We start from the raw sequence: 20,435 nt of genomic DNA on the forward strand, positions 1-20,435 counted from the left end.
TTGATTCAGTACAGTTGGGGTAGAGCCCAAAAGCTGCACTTCTAATAAGTTCCCAGATAATGTTGCTGCTGCTATTAACGGGACCACACTTTGAAGTCCCCTTAACTAGTCCAACCCCCTTACTAGCAGATGAGGAGGGTATGTCTGGGAAGTTGAACCCAAGCATACTCATTCATAGTCCGATGGTTTTCAGTTAAAAAAGCAACTTTTGGGCTTCCCTGGTGGCGCAGTGGTTGGCAGTCCGCCTGCCGATGCAGGGGACACGGGTTCATGCCCTGGTCCGGGAGGATCCCGCGTGCCACGGAGCGGCTGGGCCCGTGAGCCATGGCCGCTGAGCCTGCGCGTCTGGAGCCTGTGCGTCTGGATCCTGTGCTCCGCAACGGGAGGGGCCGCAGCGGTGAGAGGCCCGCGTACCGCAAAAAAAAAAAAAAAAAGCAACTTTTTTTGTGTGTGGTTTTTTGTTGGTGTTGGTTTTGTTTTGGCTCTAGGCCAATAGTTCCCAAACTTTTAATAAAAGTCACTTAGGGAACCAGTTAAAATCTGGCTCTAGTAACTCAACACACCTAGAACGGTGAGTCTTAACTCTGGCTGCGCATCGGAGTCACAGATTCTCAAGTAATTTATTTGGGCATCAGGGTTCTTATAAGCTTCCCAGATGATTCCAATGGGTAGTAATTTGAGAAGCATTGAGCTGGAGGAAGGTCAGAAACCTTCACTAGTCTAGGCATCCCAGGTGATTTGGCTGTAGCTGCAGGCTGGTCTGGACTTTGCAGGCGAAGACTTTTCTTGGTCTTGCTTCCTGCTTTAGGAAACAAAAAACGACAACAGTGTTAGTTTGGGATTTGAAGAGTGACTAGCAGAAGCAGGCGATAGAGCTGGAAATGGTTAGACCAAAGCAAACGTAGGCAGTCTTGGTGTGTGATTTTTTTCTGTGAATACCAATATTTATTTTTGGAACATTTCCTCTTTTTTATTAAGATATAATTAACCTATAACATATTGATTTCAAATGTACAACATAATGGTTTGATATTTGTATACATTATGAAATGATCATCAAAATATGTCAGGTTAACATCCATCACCACAGTTACAAATTTTTTTTTTCTTGTGATGAGAACTTTTAAGATCTACTCTCTTAGCAACTTTCAAATGTGTAAAACAGTATCATTAACTAGAGACACCATGCCGTCCATTACATCCCCAGGGCTTACTTATTTTGTAACTGCAAGTTTGTACCTTTTGACCACTGTTGGTGTGTGACTGTGATCCTTTCAACTCCCTTACTCACTTTCTTTGGCTCCCTGTAGCTTCCTGGGCAGAGTCAGAAAGCTTACTGCCTGGTTTTGGTGTTTGGGAGAAAAGAATACTTAGAATCAGAATTCTGAAGTGTCTTTTCTAGCTCCAAGCCTGGTTGTGTGACCTGAGCAGTTAATGTCATCTCCCTGAGCCCAGTTGTATATTCCTTTGTAATATAGGTATAGTAATACCTGCCATCTTTCCCTTAGAAGGGCTCGGTGAGAACCAAATGTCAAAGCCCTTGTAAACTATAAAACACTATAAAAGTGAAAGCTATTATTATATTAACCAGTGACACTTAAATGGAAGCTTAAGGTGAAAGAAATATCTCTTCACTAAATTATACCTGGGAATTCTCTTGGAACTTGTGTCTAATTAGTCCTCGCTTCTAGGTGCACATGTTCAGATCCCAAATCTAGAACACCTGGGTGTGATAGCGTGAGTATTTTAAGAAGATTCTTAGATAACAGGAGCGTAGACAGACTTATTAAGATGTCTAAGTGAGAAGAACGCCAGCAAAGTTTTACGTAATAAAATGCCAAACAAAAATTTTAAAAGTCTTGTATTATAGCTTAAAAGGTAGATGAGAATTTATGGGGTAGTGATGCAATATGAGCATTTAATGCTATATAGGTGTTTATATTTTTGAAGTTTCTTATTACAAGAAAACCTAGAAATAGATAAAATACTTTGAGACTATCAATATCCCTTCAGCATCATGAACTTCACATTGACAGCCTCTTATGTCTTCTGCATAAGAGCCTATAAAGCCATTACTTATAATTACACATTTTTCTAGGGAGAAATTTTCCTAGATAAGTTTGTCATTCATATTTAGAAATTCAAATATGTGGTAGCTATGAGGTGATGTAAAATTGTGAGCGAAGAGTGCCCTCTGGTGGTATCATGCATAACTGAAATGTATCACACTTGGTCTTTAATCACAGATTAAACTACAGTTCTACAGTTTCTTAAAAGTCAGATGTTCACCTTAACCATAAAGAATTTTTACACCTCCAGAGGCCCAGTGTACAATGGACTATATTAGAACATGATTTTTAATTGTGTTATATTATTTAGGTTATCTTTTACAGAAGCCCTAAAGAAAATTCTAGTTGGGACAGTGTTCCATTAAGAAATACTTTTTAGGAACTTCCCTGGTGGTCCAGTGCATAAGACTCTGCGCTCCCAATGCAGGGGGTCCGGGTTCGATCCCCGGTCGGGGAAGTAGATCCTGTATGCATCCTGCAACTAAGAGTCCTCATGCCGCAACTATGACCCGGTGCAGTCTAAATAAATAAATAAATATTTTTTTAAAAAAAGAAATAATTTTTAATTAAAAAGCAGCACTGTAGGTTAACATGGCACCTCCAAATGGAATGTCTTAAATAATCTGACCTTGGCCCAGAGGTTTTTTTTATTGCCTATTTGTTTTGGTTTGGTTTTGAGTGGGGTTAGGGATTGCGTTGGAACATTTAGACACTGTGCTGGGGTTTGGATGGGACTTGCTGAATCTTCTCTGGCAGGTTTTGGGAATAACCAGCTGGGATGATCCAGTGTGATCCTAGGTAAAGACAGAATATTGGGCCAAATGACATTCTAGTGTCTGTCTCTTCCAACCACTTTGTTCTATGTTAAATTTTCCCTGGCAATCTGATCTGTCTCCCCATCAATGCTGTGCAGTATTAACAAATAAAACGAATATACAAACCCAAGGAAATAGAGTGAGCTCTGGCACATCTCCAGAATGTTTCTACAACAGCTGCTCACACTTCAGCCCCTCCTTTGTATTCTTCAAACTTTTCTACCATGAGAAAGTTTATTATGGTCATAATTAGATTTTATTATTATTGTTTTGAATGGATTGCTCTGGATGAGTGACAGAAGCAGTTTAACACAGGACTGGCAAACTAATATCTGGACTAGCTAATGAAAATTATTCGTACAGAATTAATTTCATGAAGAAATGAGAGAATTTGAAGAGCCGATGTGGAGATAACTATAATGGCTTGAATATGTGACATGACGATCTAAATTAAAAAAGTGATTATAAATAGAAATTGAAATATCTGACAGAAATATCTGAGGCCACACTCCTAGAGGAAACTGTGGAAAACAGTAAGAAAGGACCACATGTCAATAATACATGTATTTGAACTAAGTCAAATGTAAATATCGTTTGAGTCTTAAGTCTGAAATTGTTTCTCTATACTCAGATTTTGCAGTATTTCTGCTGCCATAATATTTAGGTGTCAGTCCAGTTTTCCTGACAAAAGAGCAAAATGAACCATGCCATTTGAGTGTAAGCAAAAATCCCAAGGTCAGAGTTGGTACTTTAAAGAATTTTTACAAACTGGAACAGGGAGATAGCTCCAGATGCTAGGCAGCTCAGAAATTAACTAGAAATTGAGGTCCTTGACCTTGAGAAAAACAATTCACACCTTCAAGAAACTTTGATTAATTTTAGAAACAAAGTATATATACATATGTCCTAAAGTCAGGAAACTTTTTAAGTGGAAATACTGGGCTAAGAAACATGCCTGAGATGCAGACTCAGAAACATTTATCACTTTCCAGGATACCTAAGACCACTTCAGAAAGTGTGTGTGTTTGTGTGTGTGTGTATGTGTGTGTGAGAGAGAGAGAGAAAGAGAGAATGAGAAAGAGAGAAAGAAGGATTAGAAAGAGTAATATATGATGATTTCTACATTGAAGATGACAGAAATTATATTTGGATTTTATTTTTTAAAATCTATACATAATGTATTGAAAAAAGACCAGAAGAAAATTAATAATGAATGTTAATGGTTATTTATAGGTGATGGGATTACATGTGTTTAAAAGGGTGTCCATATTTGAAATTAATAAAATTTAATAACACTAAATTTAAACAGAATTAATAAGATGCAGGTGATGGGACTATGTACCATTTAAATTTTCTTTCAAGGTTCTCCATATTCTCTACAGTAAAGTACAGCACTACTTTTACAACAAAAAGCTACTCTTTTAAATAGCGATTATCAATGAAAGTAAACATGGTTGAAATGTTTACGTAATAAGCTTCTCATGAGCATTCATGATTGAGCCCTTCACATCACCCACTCACTGCTGCACAAGAAAGTGACTATACTTCACACTACTGAACTGTACACTTTAAAACTGGCTAACATGGTAAATGATGTTATATGTTGTTGTTGTTTTTCATAGTAGACCACAAGGAAAAAAAAAGTGAATCATCCAGGTATAGAGCAGAAATGAAAATCGGTGTAATTGTGGGACTGGCCAATTTATAGAACTCAGCGGTTTTATCAGGTTGGTTGTATAGAATACCAAGGCTGCATACAAAGTTTGGTACATCTACATTCACAGTTTAGATATTTGGTACTGGTGCCACCTGGCCTTGATTGTTCTTTTCAAATACTTGAAAATTCTTAGGGAAAAAATTGTAGGAAAATTCTAAACTGGTTTCTCCAAAAGGGTTTGGACACTTTTGTTTCGGGCTGCTCTTCCTGACCCCAAGAAGTATGTGTCCTGATTCACAAGCCTGCACAGTCCGTGCTGGCTGACGCAGAACGATTCCTAGTGACGACAGGACACACCTTTCCTTCTTCATTCAGACGGAATTTATTCACCATCTGTACTGTAATAAGTAAGTTTTATATTTATAATCACTGCTATCTGAGGATATGTTAAAACTATTTAATTTATGCTCATATTGGTAATAAATACTGCCCAAGTAGCCTTTTACCCATTCATTTAATTTAGCCATCACACAAATCACGAAAAATCTCCAAAACTCATCATAAATGCCAACGTTATATGTTTTATTTTTAATCAAGTAATTTCTTTAAACCTCAAAATATCCATAATTGACAGAATAAGACATTAGGCATGAGATGAGAATATAAAATCCACGGTCTGCAGAAAGGCAAACAGTACTTTTAGTCCATCAGGATGACTGTACATGAGTGAAATGCCATTCCGACCATCTAACTCCTTTTTCGTCCTTTAAAAACATACAGTTCAAGTGTTTTTTTATTTTCACTTGTAAACAACGTGAGCCAAAATGGACAATGAGGTCATCTAAATACTACACAGGATAATTTTAAAGCACTAGATAAAACACCATATTAAAGACATATAGAAATCAGTGTTCACTTTGGTCTCTATTATGGTTAAAGTTGTTAATACCAAGAAGCAACACACACTAATTAAAGCCAGCTGGTGGTGGGTGCCAGTGGTTGGTAGCTGTAATTCAGGAGGTAGTCAACACCATCATTTTCAAGCTGGTAAGTCTCACACACGTGAAGCCACAGATGTATTAAATGTCCTAATAGTTTCTCACAGTACAGCACTTTACCATAACTTTGCAGCTTTGCTCCAAGTAGACAATTTAACAACGATTCAGAGGTCAACCTCTCACTCTAACTGAACAACTATGACACAGATCACACAACCACCACATCTGAAAGAGGCTGCTGACAGCAATGTAAGACAGAATTCGATGCTTTTAACAAGTTGTTCTTCCCTAAAACAAACAAACCTCATTAAGACAGCTGGAAAATTAAAGTCCGTGCAGCTGCACTTGTACATACTTCCCCAAATTTTATAACCAAAGGGGAAATACACATATATATTTTATGATAAACATTTCTTAGAGAAAACAGATAAATTAATTTAAATTAACTTTTTAAGACTTAATGAGATCTCCCATGTCCTGTATAATTCATCTTACAGTGAATGTTACAAAGTCTATTAACACTTATGGGCTTCTATTCACAAACTAAATACAACTAGCAGTAACTTGGGGCCACATTGGTGCAAAATAAAACTGGGCCAGAACATGAAAAAAATACCGGCAATAAAAACACCCTATATTTATTTGTAGATGGACCAATGCTAATAACATGATGTTTCTTGATCTTTTCCCCTACATTGCACGCCAAACTTCCAAGTTATAAGCAGGTAAAAATCTTTCTAAATCTTTCAGCTGTAAAAATACATCCAAAGGCTTCTAGTAAAGACTAGAAATGCAAGCATAAAACTGTTGCTACTATAATCTGCCATGTAGCAATGAATAGCTCACAGGGCTAAGAGACCGGTAGTGCATCTTTCTAAGGAATTACATTTGTGTTGACATGGGGGGGTGAGGTCAAGGGGCAACTAATTCACTGACCTCCTGCCCGACCCATTAGCAACTCCTGTAAACTGATGCTTCACACAGACCCTACCCCTCAGTAGCTAGAAATGGCATTGCACATCCACTCTATGTTCACTCCTTGGCACCCAGTGCTAGTTAATTATGTGCCTGGGCAATAATGCTGCAAGACACTTGGCCTCAGGGCGGCACAGACACAAACGAAGGAGATTGGCATCTTTCTTTGACAAGTTTTGCCCAGCACAAAAACACTCACACAACCAACCTCTCTTCCCAACCTCTTCCTGCAACCGACTGACCTCTGGGCAAAGTAGCTACTTCCAAGATTGCTTGTGTGTTCTGTTTTGCTTCAGTGGAAGAGTCCCTATAAGTCTTTAAACAACATACATGATAACTTGAAGGAAATGCTCGGAGACTTTGCTAACTAGATGAGATGCTTCATGATTCACAAGTGTTTGTCAGAAACGTGCAGTTGTGAACTGCTATCTATACTATAGATAACAAGGTCTGTACCAGAGCATTTTCAGCCATTGTAAGGCTGGAGCAGCATAGAGGTGTGCTGTGCATCAACTATGAGGTAGCCTTTTGCTGTAAACAGAATAATATTTCACCCATGTAAATGGACACTGTGCTTACGTCAGTGATATTCACATATGCAAGGAGTTGAGGGAGTCTCCTTTAGAGTACTTTTCACATGAAATAAAAATAGGAGAACCGATATCTGATATTCAGAAATTTTGATCTATGTCAAACTCAGAGGTAGTTATTACTAACATCAGTACATAATACTTACGTACAGGTCTAAGTTATTTGGTTTGTTTTGAGTAAGCAGGACTGTAGACTATTCTGTAAAGAAACAAAAATATTATATGGTATGTTCCCTGAGCAAAGTTCTTTGTCCTGAGTGTGTTATGTAATAGTGATAATATTCTTATATAAAAAATAAACCCCAACTTTTAATCATAAGATAGGTTTGGTATGTGCTTAGTTCAGTCTGGTGAGATGCTGAAAAATGATTTCAAGTTGCACCCATAAGGTCCATAGTTATAACATGTTTCTTTCTGTGTGTCTTTTTTAAAACCATGAACTCAGCTCTGAACTTTTTATATGTAAACAGGGAATGTCCAATTCTCAAGTCCATAATTTCCTATTTCTAATAAGGTCAAGGAACTTTGGTTTGAATTTTCAAAGTGACTTATGTTTTGCATTTTTACTGTTAACCTGCTTATTATACCTGCTAAAAATTAAGCAATGCCACTTTGATTTGTCTACATAATTTAAATAAGCTTACGATCCTCACATAAGGCAAGGAAGTACTTCTCTATAGCTATTTATCACATTCAATATCGTCAAAGGTAAGCTTTGCATCACAGCACACTGATATTTCAGTATGTCCCATGGAGATTCTCACAAACACTGTCAACTCAAGCTGAGTTGGGAAGGGCTGGCAGCCCAGCCCGAGGCTCGCTCTCCTTCTGCGTGGCTTGCTTGCTGAAACGGCAGCAACTGTACAAAAAGCCTCCCTCGGCAGGACATGTCGGGGAGGGAGCAGAAACTGTTCAGCAGAACGTGTCTCATTTGAATCTTGCTATTTTCTGGTTTTGATTATCTGAGCTTACACCAACAGGCTCATACACAACTATATTTATTGCCAAGGTTAAGCATTACCACTAATTGGTACCTTCTTGGAAATGTTTCCAAAATTGATCCGTAACGTCTAGAACCAGGATGACACCAGAATGAATGTTTTTCATGACTGAAACCTGAAGGGACCAATACGATGACTGGCCCCCAGCCAGTTTACTACTGTAACTGAGGACCAACCTGAGAAGCACCTCTGTCCCCATCACTGAATGTCCATCCTGAATCTCCCACATAGGGCCCTTCAGTAGCAGTCATGAGGGAATTCCCCTAAGATGAACTGTGTTATATAAAATACTCCTAGCTCTCTGGGAGGAGAGGTCTGGGAACCTCCTACCCCAGGCTCATCACTCTAGTCGCCCGCCATCAAACACGGAGCTTTTTAATATTATTCAAGGTCATACGTAATTGGGCAATTGTGAGCATCCACTTAAATGTTCATTCTCAACCCTGGCATTTTACTCACATCTGTGCTGTTTTGTTTGTTTGTTTCAGAAATAAGTTAGGTAACTCTCCAGGGGGAATAAAAACAGCCACCAAAAACATACACCAAACAACTGGAGTTTTCCTCCAAGGTCTTCAGTAGTAAACAAGGAGGCCTCCACTCGAAGCGATGGTTAGAAGGACTGACTTGGTCAAGGGAAGCTGCTGTTGCCACAGTCCCTCAAAAACCTCACAACAGGTAAAAGATTATAACGAGTATCAAAATACCATTGAAAACAATCAAGTCACTACCTTTATACATTGCCCTCCCCTTCATTTCTCTGAATAGGCATCTAATTTACAATCAAAATGTATGAATTAAAAACACTGAAATATCGGCACAGAAATTACACATTCATTGTCTTTTCTGGAGTCATGTATCCCAGATTCAAAAAAGCTTATGGCAGTCAGAGGCATATGGAGTTAAGGTACTGCCTTCAAAGGGGGTGGGGTGGGGGACACACTCTACAGATATCAAGAAAAAGAGGCAATCCCAAATTCGGGAGAACTGATGTCTTAAAAACCTTTAGTACCATAGGATTGGCAGCGCTGAGATCTGAAGTATCCTTTGGTTCACATAAAAGGTAACAGTCATGTTTTGTTTTGTTTTTTCCTAATGTAATATAAAGGGAATGGTATTTCAAGAAAAACTCCAAGGGTTATTTTCAAAACCATCTAAAATGCTTTACCTGGGTTTTCAATTCTTGGGGATGTCCAATTCTGCGAGGGAGGCTGTGTGCTGACATCTCTATACACACATATATAAAGACAAACCCTCTTTATATATATGTCTACATTCTATAGAAAATCCTCCTACATACACACACAGGCTCAGGCTCTCTCCCTCTCACACATGCACATACAGATACACAGAGCATCTCATCCTCTGAGTCACATGACACATGACACCCTGCTCAAAGGTAATTTGCTTAGAGTGATTTGTCTGTTTAAAAAAATTCACAGTTCCTCAACAGTAGTTAAAAATCCCAGGTCAGCTGCTGTTTGTGAAATACTGTTCCCCTGTATTTGCATGAGGTAGACTTCCCAACCGGGGAGAGAAAACGATAATGTTAAGAAAAAGGGTTATGTCTTTTTCCGTTTTTGAACGGAAGGCCCCTTTTTGCTTTGATCTTCTGGTGCTGCAGATGACTTTGTGAAGGAAGCTTCTGCAGGTGACGTGCCTGGCCACTCAGAGACCTCGGACCTCGCCTCCTGAGGAAACGGTGGTGACGCATAGCCGTGCCCACCCCCCACCTCTCGAGGGAACGCGGTGCACGGCTGGGGCTCTGCTTCCTGTCTTCCCTGAGAACCGGCGGGCGGCTGCACCACAGTTTTGTGAGGGCAGTTCGCCACCATGTGCGTGATGCTCTGACAGCAATGGCACTTCTTTGGCTGAGGAGGTAGACTACATTCCTTAGCATGATGATCAAGGCCACCACAGTTGTAGCATCTGCGACAAGAAAAACGAAAAGATCTTGAGAAGGAGCATGTCTCACAAAATAGGTCAGAAGTCGAAAATACACTAAAACACGCAGACCGTCCAAGAGATCAGCTTATTTTAATATGCCTTCTTAACAACAAACGTGTTGTATTAAACACAAAAGTCAATGAAACACGAGGGTCCGAAAGCATGAAAGACTAATCACTTCCATATGTAAATGACTGCTTTAGATTTGACAGTTAGGTTATTGTAAAGGAAATTTAGTCCACTAGAGGGCAGCCACGTTCAACAAAAAACAACCAGCTAGCTTGGAAAAGGCAGTTAAAAAACACAGCTGTTGACTAAAATGCAACACCAACTCAACCAGCAACTGGGAAAATTATAGACCGAATTAAATATTATGAGTTTAACATTTCTTTGGGTGTTAATTATTTGCCTGTGGAAACCTGTTGAACTGGAAGAATTCTTTCCCATCGCACAAATTAGTGCAGTGAAATTTGATAAATAAGTCAGACATCTATGGTGAATGGTATTTGGGGAATTACCAAGTAATATTAGAACAAGATAGAAAGTGTCTGAATCAGAAGAATGCTGTAAAAGAAATCTTCTTAGATCAGATTAATATAGATTAATCTAAGCTTCTTAGATACTTAGATCAGATTAATAAAGGTTGATGCTAGTTCAGGGGTGGGAAAAACTTTCTTTTCTTTCTGTAAGAAGTTAGTTTTCCTTCAGGGTAAATTCTTCTAAGTTGAAATAAATATAAATCCATCTTTAATTAATACCTGAATGCACACCGGGGGCACAGCTTGTACTATATGTTTGAAATTCTGACAGCTTCCAAAAGCTGAGAAATTATTTGGAAGCTACATTGCTCAATTTCAGTCATATTTTCTTTCTTCTAAAATTTTATATTAAAAACAATAAAACACTATCAACTGGAGAGAATAAAATTTTATATTTATGAAGGTTTTTAACCTACTTGTTGAGTACAAAATTTGCTTACTGATTTATCTCCAAATGAAATGTTTTAAGGGCTTTCTATTTTAAATTTATTTTCCAAATACATTTATGACTCCATAATTCTCATTATGAAATTTACACAATAGGTCACGTTTTTAAAAAATGATAGCAAAATAGGCGGTAACTGTGAGAATCAGCTTAAGATCATAATGACAAAATAATTATAATTAATTAGATATGTGTGTGTGCGTGTGTGTGAGAGACTAGCAAGCTTAATAACTCATATTACCATATACTTCTAAGACAAACTACTATTAACCTACTGGGAAGTATATGTAGGATACTTATGGTTATGTATTTTTATCTTCTGATATAAGTTATAGAGTGAATTTTTTTTTACTTGGCAAAAACTAGGATAACTAACAGCCTGCTTCTCCAGTTATCAATATTACCTTGCAAATTTTAGAATAATGGATTCACAAGATGGGCTTTTATTCTTTGCAGTAATTAACCAGTATTTATGTCAGGAAAAAAGAAAGCATCATATTTTCAAAAGTTAATGGGAAAACTAAGAAATCACTTTTTATGATTAAATTATTTATTGTGTAATTACATACCTTAAAAGGTTAATGAAACTATTACAATGCAGATTCAATGTTTTTTTAGCCACGTGTTCTAAGAGATAATTCAAAATTAAAGAAAAATTACTGACTAATGCTTGAAATTCAGGTCCCCAAAATACACTCAAAAATGGCATCTTTGGGCTTCCCTGGTGGCGCAGTGGTTGAGAGTCCGCCTGCCGATGCAGGGGACACGGGTTCGTGCCCCGGTCCGGGATGATCCCACATGCCACGGAGCGGCTGGGCCCGTGAGCCATGGCCGCTGAGCCTGCGCGTCCGGAGCCTGTGCTCCGCGACGGGAGAGGCCACAACAGTGAGAGGCCCGCGTACCGCAAAAAAAAAAAAAAAAGGCATCTTTGAGAAATATAAGCATATTACTTATAATAATGTTTTTTCACATAGTTCTCTTCTATAATGGAAAAGTGAATTCTTAAACTAAATTTGCCCATCTATAAAACAGCTTCTTTTTAATTAAATTCACTTCCTTGAGGATAACATCCACTCAGAAGCTCATTTTTGAAGACAGAGAAAACAGGTTAAAGGATTGAGTAATAGAGCCGCTCTCCCACCGACACATCAATTTCATCAGTCACTGTGGTATGTGCACTGCTACCCAATTCAGGGAACCATTTGCCCCCTCATTTACCAAGGGGCTGATGTCAGAATTCCATTTTTCCACATGGGGTCTTCCATCATATTCTGTATGTGTATTTACCATTACATCTGGGTTTTAAAAGTTACTTTTAAGGATACTACGGAATTTTGGCTTCCTACCATTTTGATCTGCATAGTTAATTCACTCCCTTAGCTTTTCAGATTCATGCTATCATTAGGCCAGACTGCCTTCCACACTGAAAAGATTTGCATTCAGTATATTTGTGCTTTGCCTTAAAGGGGAGGAATGATATGTATTCTTCTCTTCTATTTAAACATTCAATGCCAATCACGCTTACTAGAAGTACAAGTCACACCCCATTATGAAACTCCTTCCTTCCCAAGGGACCGACAGGAAAATGGAACAGCTCACAAATAATATCACACCACATTCTCCATACGAAGCTCTGGACGGTACTAGGCTCCTTTGTACACTCTCCACACCTCTCCAAATCAGCTTGCTTTTGTTAATTTGCATGAATTTTATGTTGTGACACGAGCATTAAAACAGGTCCCAGAAGTGATCAAATAGAATGAGAGGTGACACTACATAAAGAGAGAAAGTCAACTTTGCTTGTCTAAAAGTGTAACAGAAAAAAAATATAACGTAGGCGCTTCTAAGTATTTTAAAGTGTTAACTTAAGAATATATATGGAAACTTAGATCCATATTCTGGGGGGTTAGAGGGAGGCATTAAGGATAAGGATACAGTGATCTATAAACTTCTGAAGAGGAAGGGAATGCTGAAAGAACAGTAAGTAAAACAGTATCAGTGAGAGAGAACAGAGTGGGAAAAGTGCAAGCGATGGGGCAGGAAGGAGGGATGAATATAGAAAGGAGTATAATAAAATCCCTGGAAAAGAGAGATGAGAGAAAGGATCAGTAAAGTTTCAAATGGGAGGCCAGAGGGGTAAAGAAAAGTCACAGATAGGAAAGAGTTTCAGAAACTAATCTGGAGAAACGATAACCAACTCTTTGAAGAGATTATCGTTGTTAACTCCGATACAGTCCAACTAAAATCCAGAAGTGATACTAATGACATTCAACAAGGCTACAGTTTTCGATTTTACTCTGTCTGAACACTTGTTATCTAATTCAATTGTGTGTCATTCAGCCCAAGACCTGGGAGTGCTGGATCCCAGTCTGAACGTGGGAGGTAGGAGGATGGGCAGAAATGCCATCACAGACCCCAAGAGAGCAGGAGAGCAAAGGATCCAGAGTGGCAGAAGCAATATGCTCACCCTGTACCTCCTGAGGGTAAGAGAGACAGATTCTCAGGCCAACCTTCCAGAAGCCCTCATTTTATTCTGAAAGCTTCCAAACAATCTAAATTCACAACTGGGTATATAGCTTATTCACTCCATAGGATCTGCCCCAAAATACCAAGAGGAGAGTTGGAAAATGTTGACGAACCACAGAGCTAGAAACAGTTAAAAGTGCACACATTTTCTGACCTCTATCAAAGCAACCTATTCTTTATGCAAATTTGTTTCTTCTATTATTCTTATATCCAAACACCTAAGACTATAAGCCAACTAAACAATAAAAACATTTTAATCATGTTAACTTTTATATATTTTTCCTAAGTACAATGGTAAAAATATTGAGTTTTCAAAAATATTGGTTAGTAGTGAATTATGTTTATTAAAAAGGGTTCTTATGGAACAAATACATATTTAACACCAGAAAAATATTTTTAACACCAGAAAATCTTTCATGTGTATCTTTTGAAATACAAAAGCCAGTATCCCCCCTCAATTACCTTAACTCATGCTAAAAATAAAATAATCTATCCACAGCAGGGCTGAACACACTGTTAACAGAATTAAAATGATAATAATACGAATAATACTGAGGTTCAATTTATTAAGAGTTTACCATATTCCAGACATTGTGCAAAAGGTTTTTTATTTTATTTTATTTTATTTTTATTTTTTGGCTGCGTTGGGTCTTTGTTGTGGCACGTGGGATCTTCGTTGAGATGTGCGGGTTTTCTCTCTCTTGTTGAGGCACGCGAGCTCTGGAGTTGTGGTGCGCGGGCTTAGTTGCCCCATGGCATGTGGGATCTTAGCTCCGTGACCCAGGGATCGTCCGCTGCATTGGAAGGAGGGCTCTTTAGCACTGGACCACCAGGGAAGTCCCTAAAGGTTTTTAATATGTAATATAAAATTGACTCCTCCCCCAAATCCTATGAAGTAGGTACTAAATATCAACGTTGTGTTGATGAGAAAATTAAGACTCAAGAGAGTATACAGAGAAGGAAATTTGAATTGAAAATAATAAATTTCACTTGCATTTTCATTATATAAAAACATTATACCCAACGATACTGATGTAAATTTTATTATGTAAAAGTCTAAAAACATATAAGCGTCCTGAATTTAAAACGCCAACAAACACACAGATTTGAAGTAGATCTTTCTTAAGACTTGGGTTACTATTCTGTCACTATGGTGTGCAGAAGTGAGCTTCTCTCTTTGAGCTGCTCCATCTAAAGGCTGTAACTACTAGTCCAGGTCAGACTTTTCACTGCCAAAGCCCAGTTATTTTCCCCTACCCCTCTTGTACTTTCTACGTGGAAAGTTTTTAATCTAAAAAAAAACAAAAATCAGTAAATAATTTTTCCATTTTCCTTAATCATATGTTTAAGACCGTAAATTGGAACTTCAGGTTGATATGCTATAATCAGAGCTATCAAACTGACTCAATGAAATTCCAGCCAAAATAAAGAAAATAAATTCCAGTCATTGTGGTTATTAGCCCATGAAGCCACACTGTGATGTGAACAATTTATTGAGGCCTTGAAATAAATACTGCAGTGAGATTCTATTGGCTGGAGCAAATGTAAATTGCTCTTGGAGGGAAATTTGACAGCACGTTTCAAAATATTAATATGCATACTCTCTGAGCCAGCAACTCTAACGCTAGGAATTTGCCCTACAGGAATATTCATTGATAAGTATAATGATTTGGGTACTAAAATATTAACTACAGTATTGTCCATATTGGTAAAAAATAGAAAAATTAAATGGTAATAATACCACCAACAATAATAAATACTTATAGTCAAAACCAGGTAGTCTGGCTACAGAGTTTTTGCTCTTTACCATTGAGCTACAAATATGTGAAAAGGAAAAAGGAAATTAAAGCCCACATATACTGAGAAACACTCTACAGATATTGAAAGGAATGAAGTAAAAGAATATTTTTTTAAATGAGGTAGATCTGGGGCTTCCCTGGTGGTGCAGCGGTTGCGAGTCCGCCTGCCGATGCAGGGGACACGGGTTCGTGCCCCGGTCCGGGAAGATCCCACGTGCGGCGGAGCAGCTAGGCCCGTGAGCCATGGCCGCTGAACTTGCGCGTCCGGAGCCTGTGCTCCGCGACAAGAGAGGTCGCGATAGTGAGAGGCCCGCGTACCGCAAAAAAAAAAAAAAAAAAAAAAAGAGGTAGATCTATATGTATTGACATGGAAAGATCTCCAAGCCAAATTAAGTGACAAAAGCAAACCACAGAATAATAAACAGAAGATGGTGTAATCTCATTTATGTTTCAAAAACACTATATATAAGTAAATATGCATTTTTAAATGCATGGAAAACCACTGGAAGGATAAACAGTACATTAACAGTGGTTACATATGGAGAGAATACAGGTAAAGGTGAAGGTGAACTTACATTTTTACTCCATAAATTCTTGTATAGTTTCTTTTTTAAATAACCAGAAAATTTATAGTTTATGTAATTGAAAAAGGAAAAAGAGCAATTATAAAGCTGCATTTCCATTTTATAATTTGACCTTCATTATTATTGTCAGTCATCTAACAGTTAACCTGTACATCAGCGATTCTAGAATCACCTTGGAAGCTTTTTAAAAAATACTTATGCCTGGGCCCTACTCCAGACCATTAAATCAGGATCTTTGAGGGCAGACCCCCAGGCATCAGTACTTCTTAAAAAGCTTCCCAGATGACAGTGAGCAGCTACTTGAGAACCACAGCTGTCTACAGACCTGAGTTTACCGCCGACAACCTTGACCAAGAGAGAGCGCTTTGTAATCCCAACCACAAGGAATGTGGTTCAAAACAGAACACTGAATAGTCCCCAAACACTGTTTCAACAGTTCCCCGGTGCCTTGAAAGGAAGGAGGAAGGAAAGAAGGAAGAAGGAAGGAAGGAAGGAAGGAAGGAAAGGAGGGAGGGAGGGAGGAAAAAGGTGTGTGTAGATCTTGTTTCTTTACTGAAAACTAAAAATGATTCCCTGAAACTTCTAGCTGTAAGCACAAAAGCCCACAACTTTTTACCATCACTGATTCCTGCTTATTTTGGAAGGAAAACATTGCAAAAATCTACTGAGTTTAGCTTCACAAGTAGCTTCTCTGTTTCTGAGGTTATTACTCAGTTCTTAGTTCATCAATCAAGGATGGGTTCAATGGGGAGGCACCCATGTCATCAAAACAGGTGATAATTTACAGCTCTTGAATCAACTGCTCCATTCTCTAAACTTCACCATCATTACCAATTAACATTTATTGATTTCCCATAATAACTCTTTTAATTCTCCATCTTCTGTTGCCTCCATCTACAGTAATTCCCAAAACCATATAAACTTATTTCCTATAGAGATACTCCTGCAAACATTTCTAATGGACACATTTTTCTGGCTATTACAAACAAATGAATATAAACATAATAAAAAGATCTCTGCTTTTTATAAAATCTGTTAGCCATGGAATTTTTAAAACCTCTAATATTTAAACTACATTTCACCTAAAATAGCACCATTAATAAAGTTACTACTGCCCACTCTGTTTTTTAAACTAAGAGAAAAATAAAAGTGCATAACGGATGGTTTAAAATCTGCTTATTAGTTAGACCACCCTAAGGATTGGTTTTCAAAATTATTTTTAAAAAGCAAAATTTAGTCAGTATAACTGCCATTCAGTTCTTTCCGGTGAATAACTGCTAGATGTTTGGATGGCTCTCTATGGTCTAGTGTTAGTCGTAGTAAGCAAGGGTCAGTCTGATGTGGATGGAACTAATGTGAACTCAGAACTCGAAGCTGCTGGCAGAGGAAATGAATACTCTGTGCCTCCTCCAAACCTCGGTGCTCAGACCATTTACTAAACTGATATGGGGTTTGCACTGAGTTCAAAGGGTAGTTTTTACTTACCAACTACTAACTTCTTTTATCATCCGGTTCTATGATGTGCTATTACCTAGATACCTTGCCTATCAGTGGGGACTCAACTGCTTATAATACCCATGCAATCATTTTCATAAACTCAAATGAAAAACAGAAAAAAAAAACCCACTTAAGAATATCTACAATGAGTACAACTTTGTACTAGATACTAATAAAATGTATGTGCATAGTTGGCTGGACGGTAATATATACATACATATGTGTATATATATGTATATAAAATCTTGTTTGATGTCTTTGCCTGACTGCTTTTTGGATTGTCTTATGTTTATTAGTTTTTGGACACTCTCTCTGATTAATGCCATGGTCTGTCGTCTGTATCATAACACCAGCTAAAAATGCCCCACAGTATCTTGACAACCAGCTAAAATATAGTAATAGTTCTATTCACAAACCTTTCATCATCTTATAAAAACAAGAAGATAAGATGGAAAAATGTGGGGGACAGATGTGATGAATGGTGGTGCAGGGTCAAGAGAAGTAGGGATGGAACATATAACAGTTTTTAAAGAGTAGAGGACATGAAAGGGAGAGAAATCACTGGAGGAACTGGGGAAAAGGGAGCCTTTTTCATGTAAGGGCCCTTCCACCACACGGAAGGCATCAGGCATTTTTGTATTTCATTCCATTATGTTTAAAAATAGAGTCAGAAAGTAAATTGGGAGGTGCCAGGGGCCTGGGAGTCGGGGGTGGGGAGGGGAATGGGGAGTTAGTCTTTAAAAGGGATAAGAGTTTCAGTTTAGGAAGGTGAAACATTTGGGAGATGGATAATGGTGAGAGTTGCACAACAATGTGAATGTACTTAGTGCCACTGAACTGTATAGTTAAATATGGTTAGAAAAATATGCTTCATATTATGTAACTTTTACCACAATAAAAAAACATTAAAAAAAATTACTTGTAGGTTATTCAGCAATTCCACGGAACAATAATCGTTTGTTGAGAATTTGCTACTTTGCAACACAACTTGAGAAGGAGTATAATAATGAATTCTAGGTCATAAATTAAATCTGTATTTGAAATAGAAATGTTATCTCTCTTTTAGGTGACAAACGACATCCCACACAGGTAATCCCTTCTGGCTAATGGAAAAGTTGAAAAAACAAGGAGAAAAATGGACTCAAATACAGATAACTTAATGCTTTCCAATTTCTTGGGAGTAAAAGCAGTTTGTTATAAAATAGGACCCAATCTTACATGCAGTGGGCACTCTGCCAGCACGGCTTGCATGATTCCAACACAGTTAGGGAGGAGTGTCCAGGTCAGGACAACACACACACACACACACACACACACACACAAAAGCCACATGTATTTTTGAAATGGCAGTGTTACAACTATCCAAACTGCTGGTTTCTTGCTGGAACCAAGGTCAATGTATCTACCATATTTGATCTTATTGACCTTTAAGGTATAGTGTTTTTAGAAGGTTAGTGCAGGTATTAAATATGAAGGAAAGGGCTTCCCTGGTGGCGCAGCGGTTGAGAGTCCACCTGCCGAGGCAGGGGACATGGGTTCGTGCCCCGGTCCTGGAAGATCCCACATGCCGCGGAGTGGCTGGGCCTGTGAGCCATGGCCGCTGAGCCTCTGCATCCGGAGCCTGTGCTCCGCAATGGGAGAGGCCACAACAGTGAGAGGCCCGCGTACCGCAAAAAATAAAAAAAAAATTAAAAAATAAAAATTAAAAAAAATATATATATATATACACGAAGGAAAGACATTCAAAATTTAACTTATCTTGAGATGGTTTAAATTAGGTATTTACTTAGATGGAAGAATCAGATTATAATAATCTGATTACAGCAATCTGGAAATGTTGGTTCATTTATCTGTCACAGCAGCCTTGCTTGAAAACATAAAACCCCAGGGCTGCTTGGTTTCCACCACACCATTTCACATTCACCAGTGTCACAGGTGTGACATCTGCTGTAAATAAGCACTGGTTTGGCCTGAAGAAGGACAATTCCACTACTGCTCTTGTGTCAACTTTTATATATGTTTTTTCTTGCTCATCACATGATTTCTTTTAGGCTCTGGCTCAGGAAAACAGCCTTATTTTTATGGTTGACATTATTTCACAAATCATTCTAAAGTGATCTTTCTCCTTATGTTGTACGTTGAATTTTTTCATTATTAAACATTTGGTCAGAGGCACAAGAAATTTTAAAAGACAAATTTCATTATGATTACTTGATAGGTGAAACAGTAATTTGTAATCTAGAGAAGTAGATGTAAACATCAAAACAATATATGAGAAAATTTAAACACATAGTAAAAATACTTAAGGGTTAAAAAACCTTAGGTATTCAAATGAGGACTGCACAATTAAAAAGTGACTCGCTCACGTTTTGTTACACACACCTCCTCCATTAAAGCATAGAAGGAAGAGACAGCATGAGAAATTTCAAAGGAAAGAATGATGTATAGAGGTCAAGAATCAATTTTAGTGGCATGACTGATGAACTGCACAGAGGAAGGTTAGATAACAGTTCCAGATTTATGCTGGTTATTTGCAAGCTGGAAGCAAAAAGAGGGCTGGATTAAAAGATGCAATCCTGGGGCTTCCCTGGTGGCGCAGTGGTTAAGAATCTGCCTCCCAATGCAGGGGACATGGGTTAGAGCCCTGGTCCGGTAAGCCCGTGCACCACAACTACTGAGCCTATGCTCTAGAGCCCGTGAGCCACAACTACTGAGCCCTCGTGCCACAACTACTGAAGCTCGCACTCCTAGAGCCCGTGCTCTGCAACAAGAGAAGCCACCACGATGAGAAGCCCGTGCACCGCAACGAAGAGAAGCCCCCACTCGCTGCAACTAGAGAAAGCCCGTGCGCGGCAACGAAGACCCAATGCAGCCAAAAATAAATAAATTAAATAAATTAAAAAAAAAAAGATACAATCCTAGTTTTAGCCAAATGAGTTATTGTTGTTGTTGTTATTTAGCCAAATTGGTTATTTAAAGCTTTGATGTTACCATGG

General features: G+C 38.3%; 1 protein-coding gene across 1 annotated transcript in view; it reads right to left on the minus strand.

Moving 5' to 3' along the window:
* Positions 1-5,108: 5,108 nt before the first annotated feature.
* The window catches only part of LIN28B (lin-28 homolog B), a 121,365-nt gene continuing 106,038 nt past the window's right edge, over positions 5,109-20,435 (minus strand). The window contains exon 4 of the mRNA XM_033418586.1: positions 5,109-10,031. Coding sequence (XP_033274477.1) covers positions 9,665-10,031 — 367 coding nt within the window. The 3' untranslated portion in view covers positions 5,109-9,664. The remainder of the gene's footprint in view (positions 10,032-20,435) is intronic.

Source organism: Orcinus orca, chromosome 12 (assembly GCF_937001465.1).
Source record: "Orcinus orca chromosome 12, mOrcOrc1.1, whole genome shotgun sequence".
Taxonomy (NCBI): Eukaryota; Metazoa; Chordata; class Mammalia; order Artiodactyla; family Delphinidae; genus Orcinus; species Orcinus orca.